This window comes from Rosa chinensis, chromosome 6 (genome assembly GCF_002994745.2).
Source record: "Rosa chinensis cultivar Old Blush chromosome 6, RchiOBHm-V2, whole genome shotgun sequence".
Lineage (NCBI taxonomy): Eukaryota > Viridiplantae > Streptophyta > Magnoliopsida > Rosales > Rosaceae > Rosa > Rosa chinensis.
This window is the reverse complement of record NC_037093.1, coordinates 45,405,296-45,431,454: the sequence shown is the minus strand read 5'-3', so window position 1 is coordinate 45,431,454 and position 26,159 is coordinate 45,405,296. Positions and strand designations below refer to the sequence as shown.

Sequence of the window (26,159 nt, the reverse complement as noted above, 5' to 3'; positions counted from 1 at the left end):
ACCTTCATGTATATTCCGTATCTAGATCCCTATAGAGATACGTAGTGACCACATTTGTAAGCTGCATAATCAGTTATTCGAAAACTACCAAACTGACAGGGTAGTGGAGTGCAATGACATCCATTACAAGAGAATATGTCTCATCATAGTCGATTCCAGGGCGTTTTGTGAGCAGCCTTGCGCCATAAGGCGAGATTGCCATCTCTATTTCTCATCACGCTTTCTAATGAAGACCCATTAGTCAATAGGTTTTATGTTAGTAGGTGTTGGCATCACTGGCTCGAGAACCTTCCTCTTCGTTAGAGAATCCAACTTAACCTGGATTGCATCTTTCCATTTAGGCCAGATTTCTCTACATTGGTATTCATTGATCAACGGAGTGTGGTTTGATATCATCGGACTCAACAAACTCATGCACAACTACATCATCAATTATGATGGAGTTTCTATCCCACGTCTAATATACACTAGTGTAATTTTCATAGAGCTCTATATTTTTAGGAATAGGTTATGACGTTGAGGCGTCCCCCAACGATAACCATAACCTGGAAGATACTCATAAGACAGATTCTAAGTCTTAATGATCAAAGGATTGGAATGTGCCAAAGTATCTTTCGAACTCACGGGCCTCCCATGCATCCTAGTTAGGGCCATGGCCTATAACGCTAGAGTGCCACACTCTTTGGCGTTGGCGCCATGCCTAACTCTGTGTAGGGTGGTGCTACGTCCTCTCGTAGGGACGTACTTCCTTGCAGGCATGTTTGCAGCATATTTGTGTGATCTCGTCACTTTAACAGGGATCGAGATGAGACATAGTAGGGACATACTACTATGTCCCTGTCATTCCTGCTGAACATCCGTGTTCTTATCTCCCCTAACGACGGGTAGACTGTCTCATCAAAGTGACAACCCACAAATCTAGCGGTAATGAGATTGCCTAGCAAGGGCATTAAGTGGTGGATGATTGTTGGAATCTCAAAACCAACGTAGTTGCCCATTCGTGTGTAAGGACCCATCATAGTGTGCTGTGGTGGCGCAATTTGGCACATAAATAGCTCACTCAAATGTGCATAAGTACAATATTTGGACCCAGTCACTAGCTGTTATGCAGAGGTAGATTGAGTGGCAGTGGGTCGTAGACGAATTAGCATAGCTGCATGCGATATTGCATCACCCCAAGTGGATATAAGGAAGGTGCGCATTACTAATGTCCAGACTACCATCGTAGTTGTTTTCGCAAGACCATTTGGGTGTGTACATGAGAATATGATGTCCAACATCAAACCCAATGCAATACCCATTGAAAGTCTTCGATGTAAACTCTCTAGCATCGTCAAGTCCACTTGACGGAATAAGATGATTTGGGGAGTCAGCCTGTTGTCATATGATATGTGCTAAGAGTGTAGCATAGGCAGCATTCATAGGTGGACAATGGCACAACACGTGACCAGTATGTTTGTGTGTCAACCAGCATCATGAGAAATTTAAACGTCCGTAAGTTGGTTGAATTAGTCCACATAATCCCTACGGATTCTATGTAAGAACAGAATGAGTATTGTCATATCCTTTGCATAGGACAGTCTCAGTCCTAATTTCCCTAAGGAACAGGCTTTGTAAAATGAGCGAGGGATTTGGAAGCAACCAATGAGAATTTTGGTTAGGCTTGAGCGTTTGAAACGCTACTTGAAGCAAAGTTAGTGATTGTAGCATCACCTAGGGTGCCATCACCATGATGGACGCCATCCATGGCGTTATGGATAGGGACTGTGCCAGCCCTAGGCTAGTGGCGGACGGAGGCTGTGCCCTAGGCAGCAACGTCGGTCACACTAAGTCCAGGAATCAACTTTTGATTCATGCTTCTTTCGCTCGAAAGAAATGATGTCCATGTGAAGTCTTTTGTATACGGTCATCATATCATGACTAGGATAATCTATCCCGTCGTGACAAAGCCAATATGTGTCTAAATCCAAGAGATCTTCTCTCATGATTGAATTGGATTTAATAGCTCGATAGCGACATAAAGTCCACTAGAGAGACATATAACTTCTCTAAGATGCTCCTTTATTCGCAATCGTTAGAGGCATTGCAAAGGAACTCATTTTCATTCTCTACATACATTTTCGTATGCAATCCGTTGACAATTCATAGGTGCGATTTGCTCTAGGAGCATAGAGAGTTTTTGTGACAGTAATCAAGGTGCCATTTGGCAAGGGGAACTTGGGCTATTCCATGTCCTTGAATTAATACTGATGGCCCAGCCATCGTAGTCACAAAGTTATATGCTCATAATCAAAATTGAGTCATAATGAAAAGAACTCGAAATTTTATTCATAAACCAACGGAGTTACATCATTGTCTCTTTGACCAAAGAAAATCTAATCCAAAATGCTAGCTAATGCAAAACAATGGTAGTCGTCTAACTTCTTTCGATAATTCCAAAATGAATGTGACCAGGTGAGTAAAGAGATGTCAGTGGAGCAAGGCTCGCTTAAGCACCACTAATCTCAAAATCTTCCTAGACATCACACCTACTTTGGGGTGAGCCTACTTTGAAGAAAGACTAAACCATTGGCATTTACTACAAAGTATATGGAAATTGCCTACTACATCTTTTGAAAAAATAAAGACTTAAACAGAATTGGTCATCTATTGATCCCAGCCAGATTTGTAGTCTTCAACCCTTCACTCTAGATCATCTTCTTGATCTTCTTGTTCCACATAGTGAGCTTCTCTTGCTTCACAATATGCTTTGTAGGCGGTGACAAGTTCTTCATGAGCTCTACAAATTTGTGCCCAATGATCATACACTCCACATCGAGAACATACATCTCTTTGCTCAAACTTCATTGATTGAGGAGCTTTGAAAGCGTCATTTAGATGGCTCTTAGTGTTGGTGGCGCCACCAACATGGCCAGAGGCGTTGCCTCTCTCAGTTCCGTGTTCACCTATTTTGGCGGTTACCTTCCCAAGTAGAGCGATTATATGGACCAGAACGTCCAAATGTATCCCTAAGATTAGGGTTTCGCTCTTGGCCCCCTCTCTTTGGGGCGCGACTATAATTGGATTCTGGAATATGCTCTATTTCCACGGATCTCGAATTATAGTTCTTCACAAGGATGTTGTCATGCTTTTCAGTGACATTCATAGCTCCAATGAGCTCATGAAACCTTATGATCCGTCCTGCAGTAACATCAATTTGATAGTTCTTAGCAACCATCAATGCAGAGACGGGGAATGTAGAGAGAGGCTTCTCAATCAACATGTCATTTGTGATCTCTTTACCACAGAATTTCATTAAAGATTTAGTGCGAAGTGCTTCCAAGTTGTAGTCAAGAACTGACTTGAAATCACAGAAGCGGAGGCTATGCCATCTCACTTCTAGGTCAGGAAGCAGGGAGTCACAGACGTTGCCAAATCTTTTTTCGAGTGAGACCCATAGCCTTCTGGGGTCTTCTTCATTCATACATACACTCGTACTGGAGTGAATTATCCATATGACTAGTCATTATGATGATGGCTTTCGCCTTATTTGCCTCTAAGGCTGCTCTATTTGCTTCCAAAGCTTGAGCTTGCTCAGCAGTTAGCACGTCCTGGCTAGGCTCGAGAATCGTATCCAGAATTCCATCGGCCTTGAGATGCTAGCGAACATCACGAACTCACTTGTGATATCCAGAGCCAGTTGTTCCCAATGGAGAAAAGTCCAATTTGTTCAGGTTACTCATCCTGAAAGAGAACAAGAAAAAGGGTTAGTTTCGGAGCGTAAAAGGCTACCATGAAAACATATAAAATTCCTAAGCGTAATCGCTTCCAAGAAATTAGGAATTTCTAAGCATAATCGCTTGCAAGAAATTAAATTCCAAGATGTATTGGATTAGATCGAAACAATGATGTAAGTGGTCAATCATAAATTCTCTACAAACTCTAAGTTTGGAGATCTCAACAAGCTCTAAGCTTGGAGTGAGCACGAACCCCCACAGTTCTGCTTAATTTGGTCTCCCTATGATGAAGAAAAATGGGGTAGAAGAAAGGGAGGTTGCAAGTCCCCGATAAAAAGAAGAGAAATTGAATTTAAAAACTCTAAAAAAAGGGAAACTTTTAGAAAAAAAAAAACCTCGAAATGGGTCGCTGGAAAATTTGGCTGGAAAAGTCGTCGGAAAGTGGCCAGAAAAGCTGCCAGAAGTTGTTGATCGGAGTGTTGACAGACGTTGACTTTTGTTGAACGGTGATGACGTGGCTGCTGACTGGCTGTAAACGTGGCGTGCTGACTTGGGGTGAAGCAGCGCCTGGCTAGAAGTGGGCCAGGGACATCAGTGGGCTGCATCAGCCTTCTTCTTCTGGGCCTTTTTTTTTTTTGGTTGTTCGTCTGGGCCGAGTCGCAATCGTGGGTCAAGCACCCACCTTTTTTCTTTTTATTTTCTTCTTCCTGCTAGATCTCCTGCAGGGCAGCTACCTCGTCGCCGGTCGTGTGTAAGTAGGCTGGCGCGCGGAATGGACTGGACGAAGGTGACATTGGCGCTAGGCTGGGCTGAGCTATGATTGGGTTGGGCTGGAAGCCGTTTCGGACAGAAAACTGGGCATGCCGGTCCCAGACGATGGTGCAGCAAAATTGACTGGCCGGTCGGGTGCATTTATGGCTGGATTTTGAGGTTCTGTTCCCGGTTCCTAGAGTCTGGGATCAGGGATGTGATGGTGGCCAACTGTGAAGACGAATGGGGTCTGGAGGACCGCGAACTGGGCAGGGATGCTTTGCTTGTTTTTGGGGGCCGGTTTGGTATTTTTCCGACCGATTCTTGGGGTGGAGCCGCCGGTTCTGGATTCCTGGAGTTAAGAGCTTCAAGGTGGGTGGCGGATGTTTCTGGGATTTGAAGGCTACGAATTTAGGGTTTCAGGGTTAGAGTTTTATGATGATAACGTGTTTTAGGAAAACAGAATTGAGAGTAAATTGCTGTGTATTCTCATTGATAATAGGGGTCTCTTTATATAGAGTATTACAATGCACAGAATCCAAATCATACAAGGAAAATTAATCATACATTGAATATGAATCTAGATCCTTCTAATTTAACCATATTACCACTAGGTTAAGGAACCTAGGGTTTGGGCCAGACACACAAATAGAAATTTACTTGAACATATGGTAATTTTTTTTAATTAGTTACCACGCTATGACTTTTTTGCAGTAATTATTTCAGTTTTTTTTTTTTTTGGTAAACAAACAATTTTGGGAGCACTAAAACTCATCTTTAATGCTATGAGCATTCCATTTATAAGTAAGGTTAAGTCAAAGATTTGAAAGAGGTTTAGATAGCAAATTTTACTTTTTAAAAAGCAAATATGAGGTATAAAGAGCATATGAGGTCAAATGAACAAATATAGAGGTCCCAGCAAAAAAACTCGCCGAAAATATCTTTGAATTGTAAGATCACTGTTGATCGATCATCTCTCAACTCCTGCCTCCAGAAATTTCGGCATCTCTTATCTGATCAACAACGAACGAGAAAGGTACGCGTTAGTTGCCATTTCCAATTGAGTTCCCCGCAATTCTGTCGTCTTTCTTTCCTTTGTTCGATTATTTTGCTGAAGCTTAGTTAGATTTTTTTCCTTTATCCACCCTCTCTCCGCATTGCTTCCTAGTTATCGAAATTGTTCTGTGAATCTTTAGTAATACAAGAAGGAGAAAAAAATCCTGGCTTTCGTTTGTTGTTACTTCCTTCCTTTCCTTGGTCCTCCCTCTTGTTGCTTATTGATTTCATCACTTCAATTATTTGTGAATCTGAATTCACTCAAATTCAAAGCACACACACCAGAACAACAACAAAAATCGCCCTTTCTTCGAGTCCTTGTCTTTTCAGTATTCCTTCGTTTATTCCGTTTGTGGTCCTTCTTAGTCATCATCAAAAGCAAAACAGAGTAGACAAATGGCAGAAATATGTATTTCAGTTGTGGAAAAATTAGCAGAGTGCACAGTCTCACCTGTTCTGCGACAGTTTGGTTATCTGATTAACTACAAGAGCAATGTTGAAGATCTCACCGTGAAGGTTACAACTCTGACTTCCAAAAGAGATGGGGTACAACAACGTGTGGAAGCAGCAAACAGAAACTTGGAGGCTATTCTGCCCGAAGTTCAGAACTGGTTGGACCAAGTAAACCAGACCATACAAGAAAAGGAGACGCGTTTTGAAAAAGGAAGATTATCGAAGGCAACAACATGCTGCAGCTCCAATGGGTGGTGTCGAAATCTGAAGGTCCGCCATTCCTTGAGTAGGAAAGCAACGAAGATGGCTCCAAAGGTTGATGTCCTCCTTACAGAAGGAGATTTCCCCATAATATCATGTCCTGCTCCTCCGCGGAAGATTGAATATCCAGCCATACAATATTTTGAGGATTCCACCGAGGCCCCGGCCAAGCCACATGAAGGGGCGAGCTCCTCCTTAGGAACATCTAATCCTGCTAAACCACCTGCACCTATGGATCTCTATGCGCGTCTGCAATATAGGTTGCCTTACACAAAGGATCTCTTGGCGGCTCTGCAAGATGACAAGATCAGTATGATTGGCATTTCTGGGACAATCAGAGAGATAGATACAGTAACAACTAAAGAGTTCATGAAAAGAATGAAACAAAAAAAGCTCTTTGAAGAGGTTGCCATGGCAGTTGTGTCCCAGGATCCAGAATTGAAACGAATACAAGGTGAAATTGCAGAAATGCTAGACCTGAAATTGGAGAATGGGAATTTGGTTGAACGGGCAGATAGGCTACGTGCTGTATTATTGGCATCCGATTCTAAGAGGATTCTTGTAATACTGACTGATGTCTGTGGAATACTTGATTTGGATGCAATTGGAATTTCTCATGTTGATATCAAGAAAAGCTGCAAGATCATGTTGATTTCACAACTATCAAACGTATTTGGTGAAATGGGGACTCAGAGCAATTTCAAATTGTTGTTACAATCCACTCCCATAGCAAGACCCGTTGAGTTTGAATCAAGAATTTCAATCATCAGAGATGTAATGGATGCTCTGACAGACGATGAATCCAACCCCATTGTAATCTGTGGCATGGGGGGAATTGGCAAAACAACCTTGGTGATGGAAATTGGTGCAAAAGCGAGTGAAGTAGATCTATTTGATGATGTTGCTATTGCAGAGTTTACTCAAGAACCCGACTTGATCAAAATCCAAGGTAAAATTGCTAATGCTCTAGGTCTGGAACTTAAAGCAGAGGATGATAGAGCAGCCAAGTTACGAGAAAGATTATCAATGGGTATCAAAAAGGTCCTTATAATATTGGACAATGTTTGGACACAACTAAATTTGTGGGAAATAGGGATTCCAATTTCCCGTGATCCAAAATGTTGTAAACTTCTAGTATCATCACGGAACCAAGATATCTTCAAAGAGATGAAAACCAAAAGAAATTTCCTCATTGCTGGTTTGTCAACACATGATGCTTGGAGTTTGTTTAAGAAGGTAGCAGGAGGGTCCATAGAATTTGATCTCGAGCTGCGTCCTATAGCAAAACAGGTTCTGGATGAATGTGATGGCTTACCAGTTGCAATTTCTACAGTTGGAGGGGCACTACAAGGTGAAAGCATTCCAAAATGGAGAAATGCACTTAGACAACTAAGACAGGCTTGCCCAGAAGACGTTCCAGGAGTCATAGAGCATGTGTACGGAAAAATAGCGTTCAGCTTTGAATGTCTACCAAGCGAGCAAGCCAAATCATGTTTTTTGCTATGTTGTGCATTTCCAGAAAGTGAAGAGTTTCCAATTGAATGGTTGGTTATGTTTGGGATTGGGCTTGGACTTTTTAAAGACATTGATTCAATATCTGAAGCAAGGGACTACTTAACAACATTGGTTGACACACTCAAAAATCGTTCTTTGTTGTTAGAGGACGATGAGAAAGATTATGTTAGAATGCATGATGTGGTGCGTGATGTAGCCGTGTATATAGCCTCCAAAGAGTTGGCACAAAAGAAGAGTGATAAGCTTGAAAGGAGATTTATGTGTAGAGAAGCAGTGGAATTGAACCATTTGCTCAAGAGTAGTTCACTGACAACCGGTATGAGTACTATTGAGCTTTTAGTGTTGGTACCCACAGATGGAATTGAACTGGAGCTGCCGGCCACAATTTTCGATGGAATGGAAAATCTCAAGGTTTTAGAGATCTGGAGATCAATCCTCCCATCCCTTTCACTTCTGAAGAATCTTCAAACGCTCATTCTAGTGGGTTGCCGTCTCAATATTGATGTCATTGGAGAGCTACGGTCACTCATGATACTCCATTTACAGGAATCTGACGTCAAACAGTTGCCTGATGCATTCAAAAATTTATCTAATCTGAGGTCGTTAAATTTGACAGGATGTACAAAACTTAAAGTAATCTCACCAGGCGTTCTGTCGAGTTTATCTCATCTAGAAGAATTGTACATGTGGGATAGCTTTGAAGATTGGGTGGTTGAGAAACTGGGCTCAACAGAAACAATCAATTGGATCTCTAAATTGGAGGTTAATGCCCAACAAGAAGAAGTAGACATATTGAAGAAATTGGGCTCAACAAAAACAATCTATTGGATCTCTCAATGGGAAGTTGATTCCCAACCAGAAGAAGTCGACATATGGAAGAAACTCAACAGGTTGGCAGTTGAGAAACTAGCCTCAACAGAAACAACAACTGATCAGGAGGATGATGATGAGGATGCAGATAGTAGCGAATTAGAGGAACTCGACAACCTTGGAGATCTGTTTGCAGGGTATGTTCGAGATTTAGAAGGAGACTACGACGATCTCACAAGGTGGGCCAACTCTATGGACTGGAGAGTTGGATTACTTTCAGAGCTACTTTCCTTGTCCCGTTTGACTACTTTAGAAGTGGTTTTACCACCAATTGAGATTCTGCGAACCAGTAAGCTATTTCATAAGCTTGAAAGATTTAAGATCTCTATTGGATGGGATGAGCATGAAGACTTGGAGGACTTAGAGGGTAACTACTTGAGAGTTTATAGTCTTGATGGAAGCTCTCTTGCGGATACTGAAATCAGTTTGTTGTTGAGGAAAACTAACAAGCTTGAGTTAAAAATGAAGAATTTGAGAGACCCTCTCAATGTCTTAGATGTAAACTGCTGTGCAAACTTGGAGTCACTTGCCCTCAAAGACTGTGATTCTCTGGAATATCTGATTGACATGACTGTTAAACAAGATACTCCACGAAGCGTCTTTCCTGCATTGAATTATCTGGAAATCGATGGAGCAAGGAGACTGAAAGAGATTTTTCATGGTGACCTGCCACTGGGGTCGCTTCAGAAACTAGAAACGTTAGATTTACGGAATCTACCTGCATTGACGACTATTTGGACTATTGGAAGCCAATCTAGATGGTTGGGAGATCTGGCAATTGTCAATCGAATATCAATAAGCAATTGCCAGTCATTGGAAGCAATTTTTGCCTTGGAACGATTGGGACATCATGTCAAAGAGATCAACTTCCTTAGTTTGACAGGGTTGAAACTTGAAGGTCTACCAAGCTTCACTAGAATGAGCAAAAGTACTTGTAAGGGGATGGAAAAGCAACTGCAAGTCAGCAGTCTCTATCCCAAAAGTTTGACAGTTGAACATTCACTTTTCTCTGACCCTAAGGTATTTTTTTCCTACTGACCAAAAAAAAAAGGTATTTTTTTCCTTTTTCAGAATATTTTTCTTTTTACTTTGTCACATTTTTGGAAGTAAAAATTTCCATCTTTTACTTTTTAAATTACGAATTACAATTCAACTATCTATTACTAACTATTAAGGTTATATCATGAGTTTTTATATTGAAACCTCTAAATTTACTCACTTGACCTCCTATGCTTTTTACACATCCTATCAAGTTTTCAAATACTAAATACTCACTAAACATCACTCAAGTTCCTAAAATAACTTCACTCATATAATTTGCAAACGAACTATTAATTACATATTCATCAATTCCTTAATCAGATTACATAAATTTCTTATCCAATAAAAAAGAAAAATCAAATACAAGGTATTGGGTTTCAAAATTAATTTCCTAATAAAAAAGAATGATTTTTTTTTTTTCACTTTTTTATCTCTTTTAGATGTGCAAAAAAAAAAAGTTGAAGAGTAATTTTTTTTTCTTAATGTTTATTTATTTATTTATTTATTTAGCATACATAATGGATAGACTGGGATTAGGCCATAATAGAATTTCTTTTGTTCTCCCTCACCAATATGCGTTCAACATGTATGATGATGGAATTTTTATGTCTCATGACCTTGATTATAGTTTTAATTCTTATTAAATATACATAAATGCTTTAATGAGTATGTAGTGAAATTAGAAAATGAAAATAGATAAGGAAAATAATAAAGAATGTAATATAATATTATTAAATTGAAAAGTCTAGAGAAATTAAATATAATATTTTTTTGATACAATTATTGTCCTAAATAGTCATTTTATATGAGGTTATATATGTCATTTAATAATTCATAATATAGTAAGGTCAACTGAACAGATTTAGAGGTCTCAATAGTAACACTCTTATATCATTGATTTTTTTTTCTTTTCTAAATTTGGATGAAAGAAGAGATTTGAATAAACATATATAAATGCTTAATAAAAGTCCAAAAAGAATTATATCGATATAAAGTTTTACACTTGCACAAGATGCTGTAAAAACTTGATACTTGGAGAATATGCTAAAATTAATGGTCACAAAATTCATACCCAGCCTCTCTCAATTGTTTATAACAAAATAAACCAACCAGCTAGTATTTTATTGGACCCAAAAAAGGAATTCCCAAATATATGTATTGTTGTTACTGTGATGTAAACTGTAAGAACAAATGGTTGGACAACGTACGCGAACAAGTCATTTTTGGGAGACAGTACCATATTAACATATCTCAATGTATTTGCAGGTTGTCTTTCCCGTCTTGAGAGATCTGAACATTCAAGGCCTAGGCAACTTGAAAGAGATATGGAATAACCAACTTTCACCCAACTCCTTCTCTGAATTAAGAACGCTCACTGTCGAGGATTGTCACAGACTATTGCATTTGGGACCAACACAAATGCAAAATAGATTGCAGAGATTGGAGACCATACGGGTAAAGAACTGTTCTTCACTGGAAGAGATTTTTGAAGTCGGAAGATTGACCATCAATGAAGGGAATGCTTCAATTTCTCAGTCAGACAAAATATCTTCAAATATTTCCCAACCAGATCAAGGGATGCAAATAAATGATATCATGGATTTTGAACAATCTTGTCAAGGCTTTCAAAATTTAACTAAACTAGATGTCAGTTGGTGTCGCAGTTTGAGATACCTGCTCACTCCTTCGATTGCCAGAGGTCTTGTCAAGCTCAAAAGTCTAGAGATAAGATTTTGCAAGAAGATCGAAACAATAGTCGCAGCAGATGAGGGTGAAGAAACAGAGGATGAAAGCATGCTCCCTCAGCTGTCTTCTTTAATTCTTTTGGATCTACCAAATCTTGGAAGCTTTTCGCAAGGCAAATATACTTTTGATTGGCCACTAGTGGAAAAGATCATCATTTACGATTGCATCAATATGAACAACTTTTGTTCAGGATCCCTCAAGATCCCATGGGAAGTGAGCATAGATGTATCTAATTCTGGTGAGAATCTTGAGCAGGAGTTGAGCTGAATGATAGCAAGAAAGAAAGCTGATCAGGTACGCAATTGTAATTCTACTGCTGCAGAGTCCTACCTTATGTGTTTTGACTGAGCATCAGGATAAATATGTAATCTGTGTAATATGTTTCAATAAGAATCAATTTTGCAGATTTGGACGCAGTGCATTTATGCTCGTGGAGAAGTTAATCCAGGAGTGGCTTGGTACAGGTCGGTTGGGATGTTGTTTGTGTCTGCCGCATTTTCTGCTCGAGCTGACTTTAGCATGGGGAGTGGTGGCGACAAACACTTCTTTAATCTAGTTGTGTGATGAATAGAAAAAGAAAAAAAATGAAAAAAAGGACGGTTAGTTTATCTTGATCTCTTTTTATAACTCAAAAACCAACTAGTTTTTGTTGACGAAACATTAGAATAGAACACAAGTACTTCTTACAAAGGAAAGCAAATATTAAACTATCTATAATTATTGTCAAAAAGAAAAAAGAAAAAAAAGAGATAGTACAGATTGTGCATGGTTTCAAGAAGGATACATATATAGACAGCTGCAAAGTATTATATCTACATTAATACATGTTTCCATAAGCCACATTAAATCAATTTCTTGTTCATGATTTGTACTCGTAGCTTCCTTGACTTGATGCCATTACATTTTGCAAAAGTACCAAAATTTCCAGCTAATGCTTAGCTAATTGTGCTCCTTCTTCTTGAGTTTTCTTTGGTTGGAAGTTTTGTTAAACCGTATAACACATGCACATAAACAGATTAAAGAAAAAAAAATATGGAATGCTATTTTGTTTTATCGAACTGCTGTATCACCTAGTAGCTTGATGGAAACACATGCTTATACACTTCTAACCACAAATAAGAGTCTGTAGACATAATTATAATTATGTGCTGCAAGTGACTGGTCTTAGCTAGAGCAGTTTGAAACTTGGGCAGCAAGCCCAAAACAGGAGCTGGCAGTTTGGGATATTCTTCAGGTGATTTTTCTAAGCAGGAGCTAGCAGTAAGCTACTCTTAGTTGTTTATCTAATTGACTCAGCTAAGCTACATAGGAGGTGGCTAGTCTACCAATAGGTTCTAATTATTGCTTCTTCTAGTATAAAAGAGGTCTTCACCTGAAGTAAGAAAACACAAGTTAGAAAACACAACAGAAAACAATATAGAGACTCTGGAAACAGCAAAGTCTAGAAACAAGCTTTTAGAGGTCTAGAAACAAAGCCTCAACTTTACTAAACCAGGTTTCAAGTAGGGGAAGTTATCAGGAATCTCAAGTACGATTTAATATATCTATTGATATGTTTTTGGATGATATTTGATGTTGGTCAAAATGCTTATGATATGTAAAATATATGCTCAATTCATCATCATATTGTTTTTTTTCTTAGTTTGAAGAAAGAATGAAAATAATTCTGTAATTAAGTCTAATACTCGTAAGTGACCAGCAATGTCAGCCTATGATATATACACTTGGGGAGAGAAGCCCCTTCAATTATTATTGATAAAATGATCTTTTGTTTGGCAAGATGACACTGGTGATCGAGATTAGTACAAGATTACTAACAACTGGAGATTATAAAGTTATTTTATGTTTTACACCATCATTAAATTACATATATGAGGTTTATTCTACTGAGCTTTAAGCTCATCCATTTTATGACATTGTGCAGATGATACTTTTAAGGGTTAGAACTTAAATTCTGGAAATTTGGATCTAGGAGAAGGAGAAATAAACTATTAACTTGCTATTTTGGTTTATCTTTGTACAATAAAATTTATTTTATAAGCTTGTTTTTGTTTACCTTGTAAGAATAGACCTATGTAATAAAGTGTTCCATAACCAAGTCACCTCTGATTCTTATTTTTCTATATAGGTTTTATTTGCCAAAGTTTTTCTTATCTTTGACAATTAAAACCTATTCACATCCTTACTCAGAAGATGAAAAAAAAATTCAGATTTCCGGGTTAGGGTGTGACAAAAACTCATTTCCACATTCATATGTAACATTATAAATTAGAATGTAAAAATTTTCATAAAACATGATTAAAAACAAGGCCTAGCTTGGGACCATTTAAATAGCCTGGCCCGAAAAAGCCCGTAAGGCCTTAGGCTATGATTTTTCAGAAAAAGTCCAGCTCGGCCCGGCCTAACTAATAAAATTGCATAAACACATTAAAGCTCGGCCAGGCCAGGCCCGAGCCCATCAGTTTTGGGCAAGGCTGGGCCGGCCGGACCCATTGACGATCCTTAATTTTATCCGTTGAAATCTCGTAAATAATACATTATCTGAAGGCAATTTAATTCAAATTACTTAAAAATTAAACTTTTTTTTTTTGTCTCTTTTTCTTTTTATGCTTTTTATTTGTTTTCTTTCCCTGTCTCTTTGATCTGCACAACCATGGACAAATTTTCAAAAACCTTTTCATGATCATTAAATCAAATGTGCAGATCTTAATAAATGGCATCAACAAGAAGAATCTAAACATTCACTCGAGTATACACCCAATAATCTTAAAACTCTAATCTCATCTCGGTCTTGGATCCCAAAGTAAGCGAATCAAGCTGTCAATCTGGTAAATTCGATAACTGCATGGAAAATCGTTTGGAATTGGAAGGCCAAGTTGAGGACAGACTTTGCTCAGATTGTGGTTGTAATTGCTTATCTGCCTTATCATCTTGTTGGGATAGACAAGAAGTGGTTCGGAAAGAGATGGGCTTGTGGAGAGAGGGAGGAAAATCAAGCATATCAGATTATCAGCCATGGTCATAGCTATAAAAAATTTGGTGACCAAGGGTGAGTGCAGAAAGAAGGAATAAATTAACGTTGATGATGGAAGTCAAATAAAATACAAAAAATTTCATGTCCAGATTTAGGCAACGAACAAGATCTGGAAATAATTATTGACAGGCCACAAAAGAAAAGAAAAAAAAAACGGTTCATCCATGGTTGATAAGATTTACGGCGCAGGCATGTTTGGCCTTTGGTCTCTACCAGAGACTCTCTAGAAGACACACTACCAGTTGGCGTATTATTTGAATTACTGCCATTATCAACCATGAGAGTGTGACAAACTCGTCCTGCTCAGACTCTTCTTCTTCTTGAACCCTGCATTACCGTCACCGGCGACAGGCCTCGACAAATTGTTAGGAACCGTTGTGATATGGGGCACCCAATTACAACTGAATTAGAAACTATGAAAATGAGTGAAGCACAAGATGATAGGCAAATCGTAGAAGGATTTTATTAGAGCAAAAGGATACAATAATTTCTCTATTGCAATAAGGAGAGCACAATTTAGAACACCCTCTCTCTTATAACAGGAGGAAATACACACTAACAAAGAAAATACACTTGAGTTTTAGGAGAAATCTCAATTTTCTCTCTAAACTCCACTCCCTCTCTCTCTTTGTTTTCACTCACCACAACATGGGATTACCACTCTATAACTCAAGACCTCTATTTATACTAGATAGAGGAGGTTACAACTAGCTTCTTAAAGCTTAAGAAACTTAGCTATAGATGAGTTGTAAATACAATCTTTACAACTATCATATGTTAGAAAGCAAGCCACAAACTTTGACCTATCAACAACTTAAGTATGAAGTAAGTCACAATCTTTGACTTATCAACAACTTAAGCATGAAGTAAGTCACAATCTTTGACTTATCAAAAACACCATGCTTATCAAGAACTTAAGCATGAAGCAAGCCTCCATTTTTGACTAATCAAGAAGATCATGCTTATCAAGAACTTAAGCATGAAGCAAGCCTCCATTTTTGACTAATCAAGAAGATCATGCTTATCAAGAACTTAAGCATGAAGTAAGATGCACAAGTGGCTTTACTTCTACATATCTCCCACTTAAAGTCACTTTTGCAATTCTTCTATCCTTTCTACTTTGCCATGTCCACACTGCTTATGTTTCTACTAGGCCAATAGAGGATCGACACCAAATAAACTTGTCATTGTTGATCGGCTTTGTTAGAACATCTGCTAGGTTGTCATTTGTATGGATTTTCTGTATATCCACACTTCCTTCTTCCACCTTCTCACGAACGAAGTAATATTGAACTCTTATGTGTTTTGTCCTTGAGTGAAATGCTGGATTCTTTGCCAAGTGCAAAGCGCTCTGACTATTACAAAATAGAGCAATCTTCTCTTGTTTGTGTCTGAGCTCCTCCAATAGCATTTGCAACCATATTGCCTCTTTGCTAGCTTCTGTAGCTGCGACGTATTCTGCCTCTGTCGTAGACGTAGTCATAATAGACTGCAGTTTCAAAACCCAACTTACAGGTCCTCTAGCAAGAGTAAACACATAACTTGTGGTGGACTTACTCTTATCAAGATCACCTGCAAAATCTGAATCAACATAGCCTCTAATAATAAAATCTGATCCTCCATAACATAATGCAGCATTTGAGGTACCCTTGACATATCTCAGGATCCTCTTCACAGCATTCCAATGCTCTCTACCAGGATTCGCCATGTATCGACTAACCGCTTCCACCGCTTGTGCAATGTCTGGTCTTGTGCAAACCTTAGCGAACATTAAACTACCCATGGCTGATGCATACGGTACTCGATACATTTCCATCCTCTCTGCTTCGTTGCTAGGGCTCATACTTAAGGATAACTTGAAATTAATAGGAAGAGGGGTAAAGATTGACTCACAATCTTGCATGTTGAAGCGACACAATATTTTCTTTAAGTAGTTTTTCTGAGAGAGCCAAATCTTCCTACTATTTCTGTCTCGGTAAATTTGCATCCCTAGAATATTGTTTGCTGGTCCCAAGTCCTTCATTTCAAACTCCCTAGCCAACTGTGCCTTCAATTCTTTAATACGATCTTTGTTGGGGCCTGCTACCAACATGTCGTCAACGTACAACAACAGAAAAATGAAATCACCATCACCAAATCTCTTGTAGTAAGCACAAGGATCTGGACTGAGTCTGTTGTATCTAAGGCTCATGATGAAGGAATCAAATCTCTTATACCAACATCTTGGCGCCTGTTTAAGACCATACAGAGATTTGTTCAACCTGCAAACCAAGTTCTCTTTTCCTTTTTCTTCAAATCCATCTGGTTGGAGCATGTAAATCTCTTCTTCTAGTTCTCCATGAAGAAATGCAGTTTTCACATCTAACTGCTCTAAGCACAAGTCAAATGTAGCACACATCGCCAGGACTACTCGAACTGTTGTGAGTCGAACAACAGGAGAGAATATTTCGTTGAAGTCAATACCTTCTTTCTGAGCAAACCCTTTCACCACCAATCGAGCACAATACCACTCCACTTGGTCATTGCCATCTCGTTTGATCTTGTAGACCCATTTGTTGCCAATGGCCTTCCTTCCTTGTGGTAGCAGAACAAAATCCCACGTCTTATTTTTATGGAGGGCTTCAATCTCTTCTTGCATTGCTGTCATCCACAAAGAAGCTTCTTGGCCTTTAGTAGCCTCATGGAAAGTTGATGGCTCTCCATCCTCTATTAGTAGATAGTATGCAATATTTCCTTCCATAATGTATTCTGAGTGCCAAGCTAGTTCTCTTCTGTCCCGAATTGACCGTCGAACTCGTGGAGTTGCAAACTCAACTTGTTCTTGTTCTTCGTGCTCTAGCGTCGCTTCAGAAGAATCTGGAACTTCATGTTCTCGTTTATCTTCAACTTGAACTGTAATAGTCTCTGATTTCTCTTTTGAAGTGCTATCATTTTCTTTTCCCTGTGCCTTGTCTTCTATAAATATTACATCTCTACTGATTATCACCTTGTGGGCAGTGGGATCCCACAGGCGGTACCTCTTAACTCCATCAGCATACCCTAAGAAAATGCATTCTCTGGATTTTTCATCCAGTTTTGATGTTTCTTGGGCGTTGTACATAACGTACACAGGACTTCCGAACGTATGTAAGCGAGAATAATCAGCTGGCTTACCAGTCCACATCTCCATTGGAGTCTTCAGATCAATTGCGGTTGATGGTGACCGATTGATCACATAACAGGCGTTCTTTACTGCTTCTGCCCAAAATGACTTGGCGATCTCTGCAGTCCTCAACATCGCTCTTGTCCATTCTAACAAGGTTCTGTTCATCCGCTCTGCTACTCCATTTTGTTGTGGAGTGTATGCCACTATGAACTGCCTCTTGATACCTTCTTGTTTACAGAAGTTATCAAATTCATTACTGGTATATTCTCCTCCATTGTCCGTCCTCATACACTTGATCTTCTTTTCAAATTCAAGCTCCACACGCGCTTTGAATACTTTGAAAACTTGAAACACGTCCATCTTCCTTTTGATTGGATACACCCAACATCTCCTGGAGTAATCATCAATAAAAGACACAAAGTATCTTGTACCTCCTAGGGATAGAACTGGTGCTTGCCAAACATCGGAATGGATTAGTTCTAAGATAGCTTTGCTTCTAGCATTAGAACTGCTGAACTTTAATCTGTGCTGCTTACTAGTGACACAATGCTCACAAAAGGGTAATGAAACCTTTTTGAGCCTTGGAAGAAGCTTTTGTTCAGCAAGAATCTTCAAACCTCGTTTCGACATGTGGCCAAGCTTACGGTGCCACATCATCGTTGATTCTTCTAAAGATCTTACTGATGCTATAGATGCTTCTCCTTCTTGTTGTGTTTCTCCTTTAAGCATGTACAGATTTGCAGCTATCTTTTCCGCTTTCATCACCACAAGCGCACCTTTAACTATTTTCATGATCCCATGTTGACCATGGATTTGGTATCCGTTACTATCTAATTGTCCCCAAGACAATAGATTTTTCTTCAGGCCTTTCACGTGCCGTACCTCCTGAATGGTGCAAACTGTACCATCATACATCTTCACTTTGATGGTACCAATACCAGCGATCTCATAGGGATAATCATCTCCCATGAACACAGTTTCTCTTGAGATAGGTTCATATTGGTGGAACCATTCTCTCCGGGGAGTCATATGCCATGTTGCTCTTGAGTCTATAAGCCAGATATCAACAAACTTTCTCCTCCCTTCAGTAACTGTTGTTGCCTCGCTGTATAAGACTTCACCATCATCTAAGGTACTTGCTACGCAACTGAGATCCAGTTAGTGGAAAGGAGGCATCTTCAACAATGGCGACGAAGTACGAAATAGAGAAGTTCAATGGGAACAATTTCTCATTGTGGAAAATGAGGATAAAAGCAGTCTTGAGAAAAGATAATTGCTTGGCGGCAATTGGAGATAGGCCTGAGGAGATCACTGATGATGGCAAGTGGAACGAGATGGATGGAAATGTGATTGCTAATCTTCATCTAGCACTAGCCGATGAAGTATTGTCAAGTGTGGCAGAGAAAAAGACGGCAAAAGAGATATGGGATACACTCACAAAATTGTATGAGGCCAAATCACTACACAACAAAATCTTCTTGAAGAGAAAGCTTTATACCCTTCGGATGATGGAGTCAACTACAATGACCGACCACATCAACACACTCAACACCTTGTTCTCACAGCTCACAACAATGGGGCATAACATAGAGACGGGTGAACGTGCTGAAATTCTACTTCAAAGTCTACCTGATTCGTATGATCAACTCATCATCAACTTAACCAACAATCTAGAAATACTAGTCTTCGATGATATTGCAGCTGCGGTTCTTGAAGAAGAAAGTTGGCACAAGAGCAAAGAAGATAGATTGGGTGGCTCACAGCAGGCCGAAGCTTTGATGATAACGAGAGGGAGATCAACGGAATGTGGCCCCAGTAGGAGTCAAAGTCAGAGTAGATCAAAATCCAGAAGTAAGAAGAATGTCAAGTGTCATCACTGTGGCAAGAAATGGCACTACAAAAGGGAGTGTTGGCGTCTCAAGAAGAATGAAGAAACCAAAGGAAAAGGTCTTGAGTCATCAAGAGCTCAGGGTTGTGTAGCAAGTAACTTAAATGATGGTGAAGTCTTATACAGCGAGGCAATAACAGTTACTGAAGGGAGGAGAAAGTTTGTTGATATCTGGCTTATAGACTCAGGAGCAACATGGCATATGACTCCCCGGAGAGAATGGTTCCACCAATATGAACCTATCTCAAGAGGAACTGTGTTCATGGGAGATGATTATCCCTATGAGATCGCTGGTATTGGTACCATCAAAGTGAAGATGTATGATGGTACAGTTCGCACCATTCAGGAGGTACGGCACGTGAAAGGCCTGAAGAAAAATCTATTGTCTTGGGGACAATTAGATAGTAACGGATACCAAATCCATGGTCAACATGGGATCATGAAAATAGTTAAAGGCGCGCTTGTGGTGATGAAAGCGGAAAAGATAGCTGCAAATCTGTACATGCTTAAAGGAGAAACACAACAAGAAGGAGAAGCATCTATAGCATCAGTAAGATCTTTACAAGAATCAACGATGATGTGGCACCGTAAGCTTGGCCATATGTCAGAACGAGGTTTGAAGATTCTTGTTGAACAAAAGCTTCTTCCAGGGCTCAAAAAGGTTTCATTACCCTTTTGTGAGCATTGTGTCACTAGTAAGCAACACAGATTAAAGTTCAGCAGTTCTAATGCTAGAAGCAAAGCTATCTTAGAACTGATCCATTCCGATGTTTGGCAAGCACCAATTCTATCCCTAGGAGGTGTAAGATACTTTGTATCTTTTATTGACGATTACTCCAGGAGATGTTGGGTGTATCCAATCAAAAGGAAGGCGGATGTGTTTCCAGTTTTCAAAGTATTCAAAGCGCGTGTGGAGCTTGAATCTGAAAAGAAGATTAAGTGTTTGAGGAGGGACAATGGAGGAGAATATACCAGTAATGAATTTGATAACTTCTGTAAACAAGAAGGTATCAAGAGGCAGTTCACAGTGGCATACACTCCACAACAAAATGGAGTAGCAGAACGGATGAACAGAACCTTGTTAGAACGGACAAGAGCGATGTTGAGGACTGCGGAGATGGCCAAGTCATTTTTGGCAGAAGCAGTGAAGACCGCCTGTTATGTGATCAATTGGTCACCATCAACCGCAATTGATCTGAAGACGCCAATAGAGATGTGGACTGGTAAGCCAGCTGATTATTCTCGCTTACATACGTTTGGAAGTCCTGTATACGTTATGTACAACGCCCAAGAAACATCAAAACTGGATCCAAAATCTAGAGAATGTATTTTCTTAGGGTATGCTGATGGAGTTAAGGGGTACCGCCTGTGGGATCCCACTGCCCACAAGGTGATAATCAGCAGAGATGTAATATTTATAGAACACAAGGTACAAGGAAAAGAAAATGATAACACTTCAAAAGAGAAACTAGAGACTACAACAGTTCGAGTAGTCCTGGCGATGTGTGCTACATTTGACTTGTGCTTAGAGCAGTTAGATGTGAAAACTGCATTTCTTCATGGAGAACTTGAAGAAGAGATTTACATGCTCCAACTAGATGGATTTGAAGAAAAAGAAAAAGAGAACTTGGTTTGCAAGTTGAACAAATCTCTGTACGGTCTCAAACAGGCGCCGAGATGTTGGTATAAGAGATTTAATTCCTTCATCATGAGCCTTGGATGCAACAAACTCAGTCCAGATCCTTGTGCTTACTACAAGAGATTTGGTGATGGTGATTTCATTATTTTGCTGTTGTATGTTGACGACATGTTGGTAGCGGGCCTCAACAAAGATCGTATTAAAGAATTGAAGGCACTATTGGCTAGGGAGTTTGAAATGAAGGACTTGGGACCAGCAAACAAGATTCTAGGGATGCAAATTTACCGAGACAGAAATAGTAGGAAGATTTGGCTCTCTCAGAAAAACTACTTGAAGAAAATCTTGTGTCGCTTCAACATGCAAGATTGTGAGTCAATCTCTACCCCTCTTCCTATTAATTTCAAGTTATCCTCAAGTATGAGCCCTAGCAACGAAGCAGAGAGGATGGAAATGTCTCGAGTACCGTATGCATCAGCAGTGGGTAGCTTAATGTTCGCTATGGTGTGCACAAGACCAGACATTGCACAAGCAGTGGGAGCAGTTAGTCAATACATGGTGAATCCTGGTAGAGAGCATTGGAATGCTATGAAGAGGATCCTGAGATATGTCAAGGGTACCTCAAATGCTGCATTATGTTATGAAGGATCAGTTTGGTGTTGATCCTCTATTAGCCTAGCAGAAACATAAGCAGTATGGACATGGCAAAGTAGAAAGGATAGAAGAATTCCAAAAGTGACTTTAAGTGGGAGATATGTGGAAGTAAAGCCACTTGTGCATCTTACTTCTTGCTTAAGTTCTTGATAAGAGTTGTAATCCCATGTAGTGGTGAGTGAAAACAAAGAGAGACAGGGAGTGGAGTTTAGAGAGAAAATGGAGATTTCTCCTAAAACTCAAGTGTCTTTCCTTTGTTAGTGTGTATTTCCTCCTGTTATAAGAGAGAGGGTATTCTCAATTGTGCTCTCCTTATTGCAGAAGAGAAATTGTTGTATCTTTTTGCTATAGTGAAATCCTTCTACCATTTGCCTATCATCTTGTGCTTCACTCATTTTCATAGTTTCTACTTCAGTTGTAATTAGGTGCCCCGTACCACAACGTTCCTAACACAAATTACTAGACCCCAACACAGAGCCTTTGTCTCCCCTAAATCCAAAAAACCCCTCTGCCAAATCCTTCGCCGTCGGAGCTTGTAGTCGCGGCTTTGGAGTTGTCTTTGATGACGGATTTGGATTTCTTCTTATCGGATCTTCTTGGGGAGTTGAAGGCAAGTGATCAAGGGTTGTTGGTGGAGCCATTAAGACCGTTGGAGGAGTCTGATTTCTTAGAGGAGAAGAACCACCCCCGAGCACCATTGTTAGGGTAGGAGATATAGTTTTTTGCCTTGTGAAATTGGTGATGCAGCCCTAGCTAGTATGGTTCATCGATGAGCAAATTGAGAATCTGAGATTCAAATGGGAGAGAGGGAAATCAATCATATCAGGCATGGTTTTGCTTCTTTCTTAAAAAGCTAAAAGACCATGGATAATAAATTTTTTTTTTCCCTTATATTAAGAAATAGTGATTAGATAAATTTGCCTTCAAATTAAGGACTTGTGACAATTAAAAAAAAAGACTTGTAATAGTAAATCTAACGATAGTAAGTAAAGTGATAGACAATGTGCAAATTAAGTGACTAAAGTGATATTTCCAAAAGTTAAGTGACCAAAGTGTCGAATATATAATAGTTCAGTGATCATTTGTAGTATTCTCCCTTGAGTAAATGTATTCCCACTTACCCCACCAATAAAATTTTATTTGTAATAACTCAATTTAAAGTAAAATATCAATTTTGCCCTTAACCTAATTAATAAACTATAGCCTGCCACTCTCTCATCTTTCTCTCATCTTGACCCCCCCCCCTCCTCAGTGCGGTCGTCGAGGCTCAATCTATAGTCGAATGTTATATCTTGTACCTTAGTTTACCTGTTTACTAGTCATTTGGACTGTAAATGAATAAAATCTTTACTTTTACCTTCATTTTGATCATTTAGTGACCTTAAAAGTTGACTTTTTGTTCGGCTAAGTTTTTGAGAAAACTTTCTTCATAAAAGTTGTAGAGGATGTTGAACCGAGTTTGTGGACACATGGCATGCTAAAATATGAGTTGTAATGAAGAAGTTATAAGGGTTTCAAGTCAGCGGCAGTTTTGTAACTATGCTGAAATCGTGTTCTATAAATGACAGCTCAAACTTTCCATTCCGGGAAAATGACCCAAAATTTCCAAAAATTTCTCCTCCCGGCATTGAAGCTTTGTGGCATCATCGCCTAATCGTCTGGCCACCTATGACCATGAAATTGGTACCCATATCTTCGTCTTGAAACAAGCTTTCCATCCATATATGCCTTGCATCCTATCATTCACCATAGATGATGAATCGAAGCAAAGAATGTCAAACCTCTTTTCTGGCGTTTTGTTCAAATTTCGGCCAAATCGGACCAAATCAGGAGGGGAGACCAACTGGGCTTTGTTAGTATGGAGATTCTCTACAAACCTTTCCAAATTTCACATCTCAATTCGACCCGAGGAAGACAAATTTTAGATTTGAGCGATTTCGGCCTCAAATCCTCCTAAAATCTTTTTGAGGACAATGTACTGAGCCACTGCTCAATGAGGAAGTCTTACGCGCGACCATATATGCACCTAAATAGTACTGTGAGTAGATTTTGATTTTAAATTATGTATGCGATTACTTCCAAATTTATGATTTATTTAATTATTGTTTCATTTATCGAGCATTCATTAGTTTCAGATATTATTGGTTTTGGACTATGATTTGGGCATATGATTTGATTTCATAATTTGATTTCGACTTATCTTGTGAATTACTTTTGATGATGATTTCAGAGAATTAATTGTGATTTATTTTTTATATTGACTGTTGGGAAAGATTTTACATTACCATTTGTTTGAATTTGAGTTTTCAATTATTTATCTCCGATAATTGGTTATTATTTGAGTTTATGAATTGTAATTTAATCTCGTTATTGATTTGAGATTATTTTGACATGTGAGACACATAGTTAATTTAATTGAATTATCATGAGATTCTACGAGTACGGTTGGGAATCGTACTCATGGTGTCATTTGCGTGATTTTGAAAAAGCTTTATGGATTTACTATTAGGTTGCTTTATTTTTAGTTCTTCTTCTCACATGAGTTGCAGTCGAGGTTCCTCCTCACTTTGTGTTTGTGGGTCGAAGTCAAGGATAGAGCCTGGGAAGGTCCTACCCGAGCCTGGGACTGGGAGGCTCCTTTTTTGTATGGTGATTTCTTCGTCCCCATACCCTACTTATGTTTTATTATTTTTGACTTGCGGGACTAGTCCGATTTCTCTTAATTAGTGGGACTGGTATGCTTTCACGAGATTTCAAGTTTAAAGAAATATATTTTTTAAACGTTGCATGCATCAAGATTTTATAAATAATACAAATTGTGGGAAAGTATTGAAGCTTGATTCATTTAAATTATCTCGTTTATTTATTTTTTGTCCACACACATTAACGTGTTTTTTCAACACTTTTCCCTGGACCCTTCTGTTTCAAATGCCCAATTTGCAGGCTAGATTAGTTGAGGTCGGGTATACTTGGAGTCGAAGCTTAGGCAATATCACAGCTTCCTTATCTTTATCTTACTTTTATTTTCTTGTATACCTTTTGTACTATAATTGCTCTGATTAACTGTAGGATTGATGTGTTTAAGTCGAGACTTGTTTTATATTTTAGGAGTTGGTATGATTCAGGGAGCAGAGTGGCTCCAAGAGAATAAGGATGGTTCCTTAGAAGTGTAAATGTGTTTTCTACAGGTTTTGGGTAATCCATTTTAGGGGTGACTCTACCGAATTTTCAGTAGAGTTATTCCTGAAGTGGGCCCTCGCAGGGCACCTCTGATTTCAGGGTGAAATCTTGGGCAAATCCTGCCATCGAGGCTCAATCCGAGGCCATCGGAGCTAGGGCACTCTCTCTCTTCCAAAATCCAATTCCGACTCCTCCAAATTCTGATTCCTGTTTCAGACTTTGACGTGCAGCACAGACTTTAACTCCGACGCCTGCAACTACGCAATAAACTCCTATAACGATCTCAGAGCCAGGCAATCCGATTCCGGGCAATAAACTCCAACATAGATTATGGTGTGTCTGCGCGTATGTTTCTTGAGCACCCCCCAACTGAAAATCAAACAGCATCGTTGAGCTGGGCCTCTCATAGTGCAGGTCTACAACAGGCAAGGAAGGAAGAAGAGAATGGAGGAGACATTTCAATAATTTAATTATTCTATAGATCTTGATTACATCTCCATTTCTTAATCAAACAACATAAATATCTTAGGGCTCTTGACCATTTACCCAATTTGGGCCCAATAAATGTCCACTTACTCTACTAAAAGATTTGTGTGCCCACTTATCCAATTTAAATGTAAAAAGACAAGTTTTCTCTTTAAATAATTAAAAAGTCATTGAAGACCTTGCCCGACTCCCGTCACTGGCCGTTGAAATCCGGTTACTGCCCTCCGGAATTCTATCAACAGTTGCCGGATGTTTCCAAATAGGTCGCCGAAGACTTTTATTACCCCCAATAAATTTTTCTAAAGTTTATTGGGGGGAAATAAAATAAGACGCAGGACTCCGGTCACCGGTTCAGAGATTGCAGGAAGTTCGCAAAGAGGTCGCTGGAGACTTTTATTAACCCCTAATAAAATTTTATTGGGGGGCAATAAAAAATTTATAAGGGGCAATAAAGTTTATTGTGGGCAATAAAAAGTTTATTAGGGGGCAATAAAGTTTATTGTGGGCAATAAAAAGTTTATTAGGGGGCAATAAAGTTTATTGGGAGGCAATAAAAAGTTCATTGGGTATTATTGGGGGTAATAAAAAGTTTATTGAGGGGCAATAAATGGGGTTAGTGTAGCTCAAATTTGGGTAAATGGACATTTTCCCAATATCTTATCCAATTTAAAAAAAAATCAAACATAAGATATTGGGTTTCAAAAATTAATTTCTAATTAAAAAGAAAA

The 26,159-nt window shown here is 39.1% G+C and overlaps 1 protein-coding gene across 1 annotated transcript; it reads left to right on the top strand.

The window, feature by feature from the left end:
- Positions 1-5,391: 5,391 nt before the first annotated feature.
- LOC112169792 (probable disease resistance protein At5g47250) lies at positions 5,392-9,317 on the top strand (the record flags this gene model as incomplete). Its single annotated transcript, XM_024306855.2, has 1 exon — positions 5,392-9,317. A coding segment is annotated over exon 1 (3,399 nt), but the record flags the coding sequence as incomplete, so codon positions are not given.
- Positions 9,318-26,159: the final 16,842 nt, after the last annotated feature.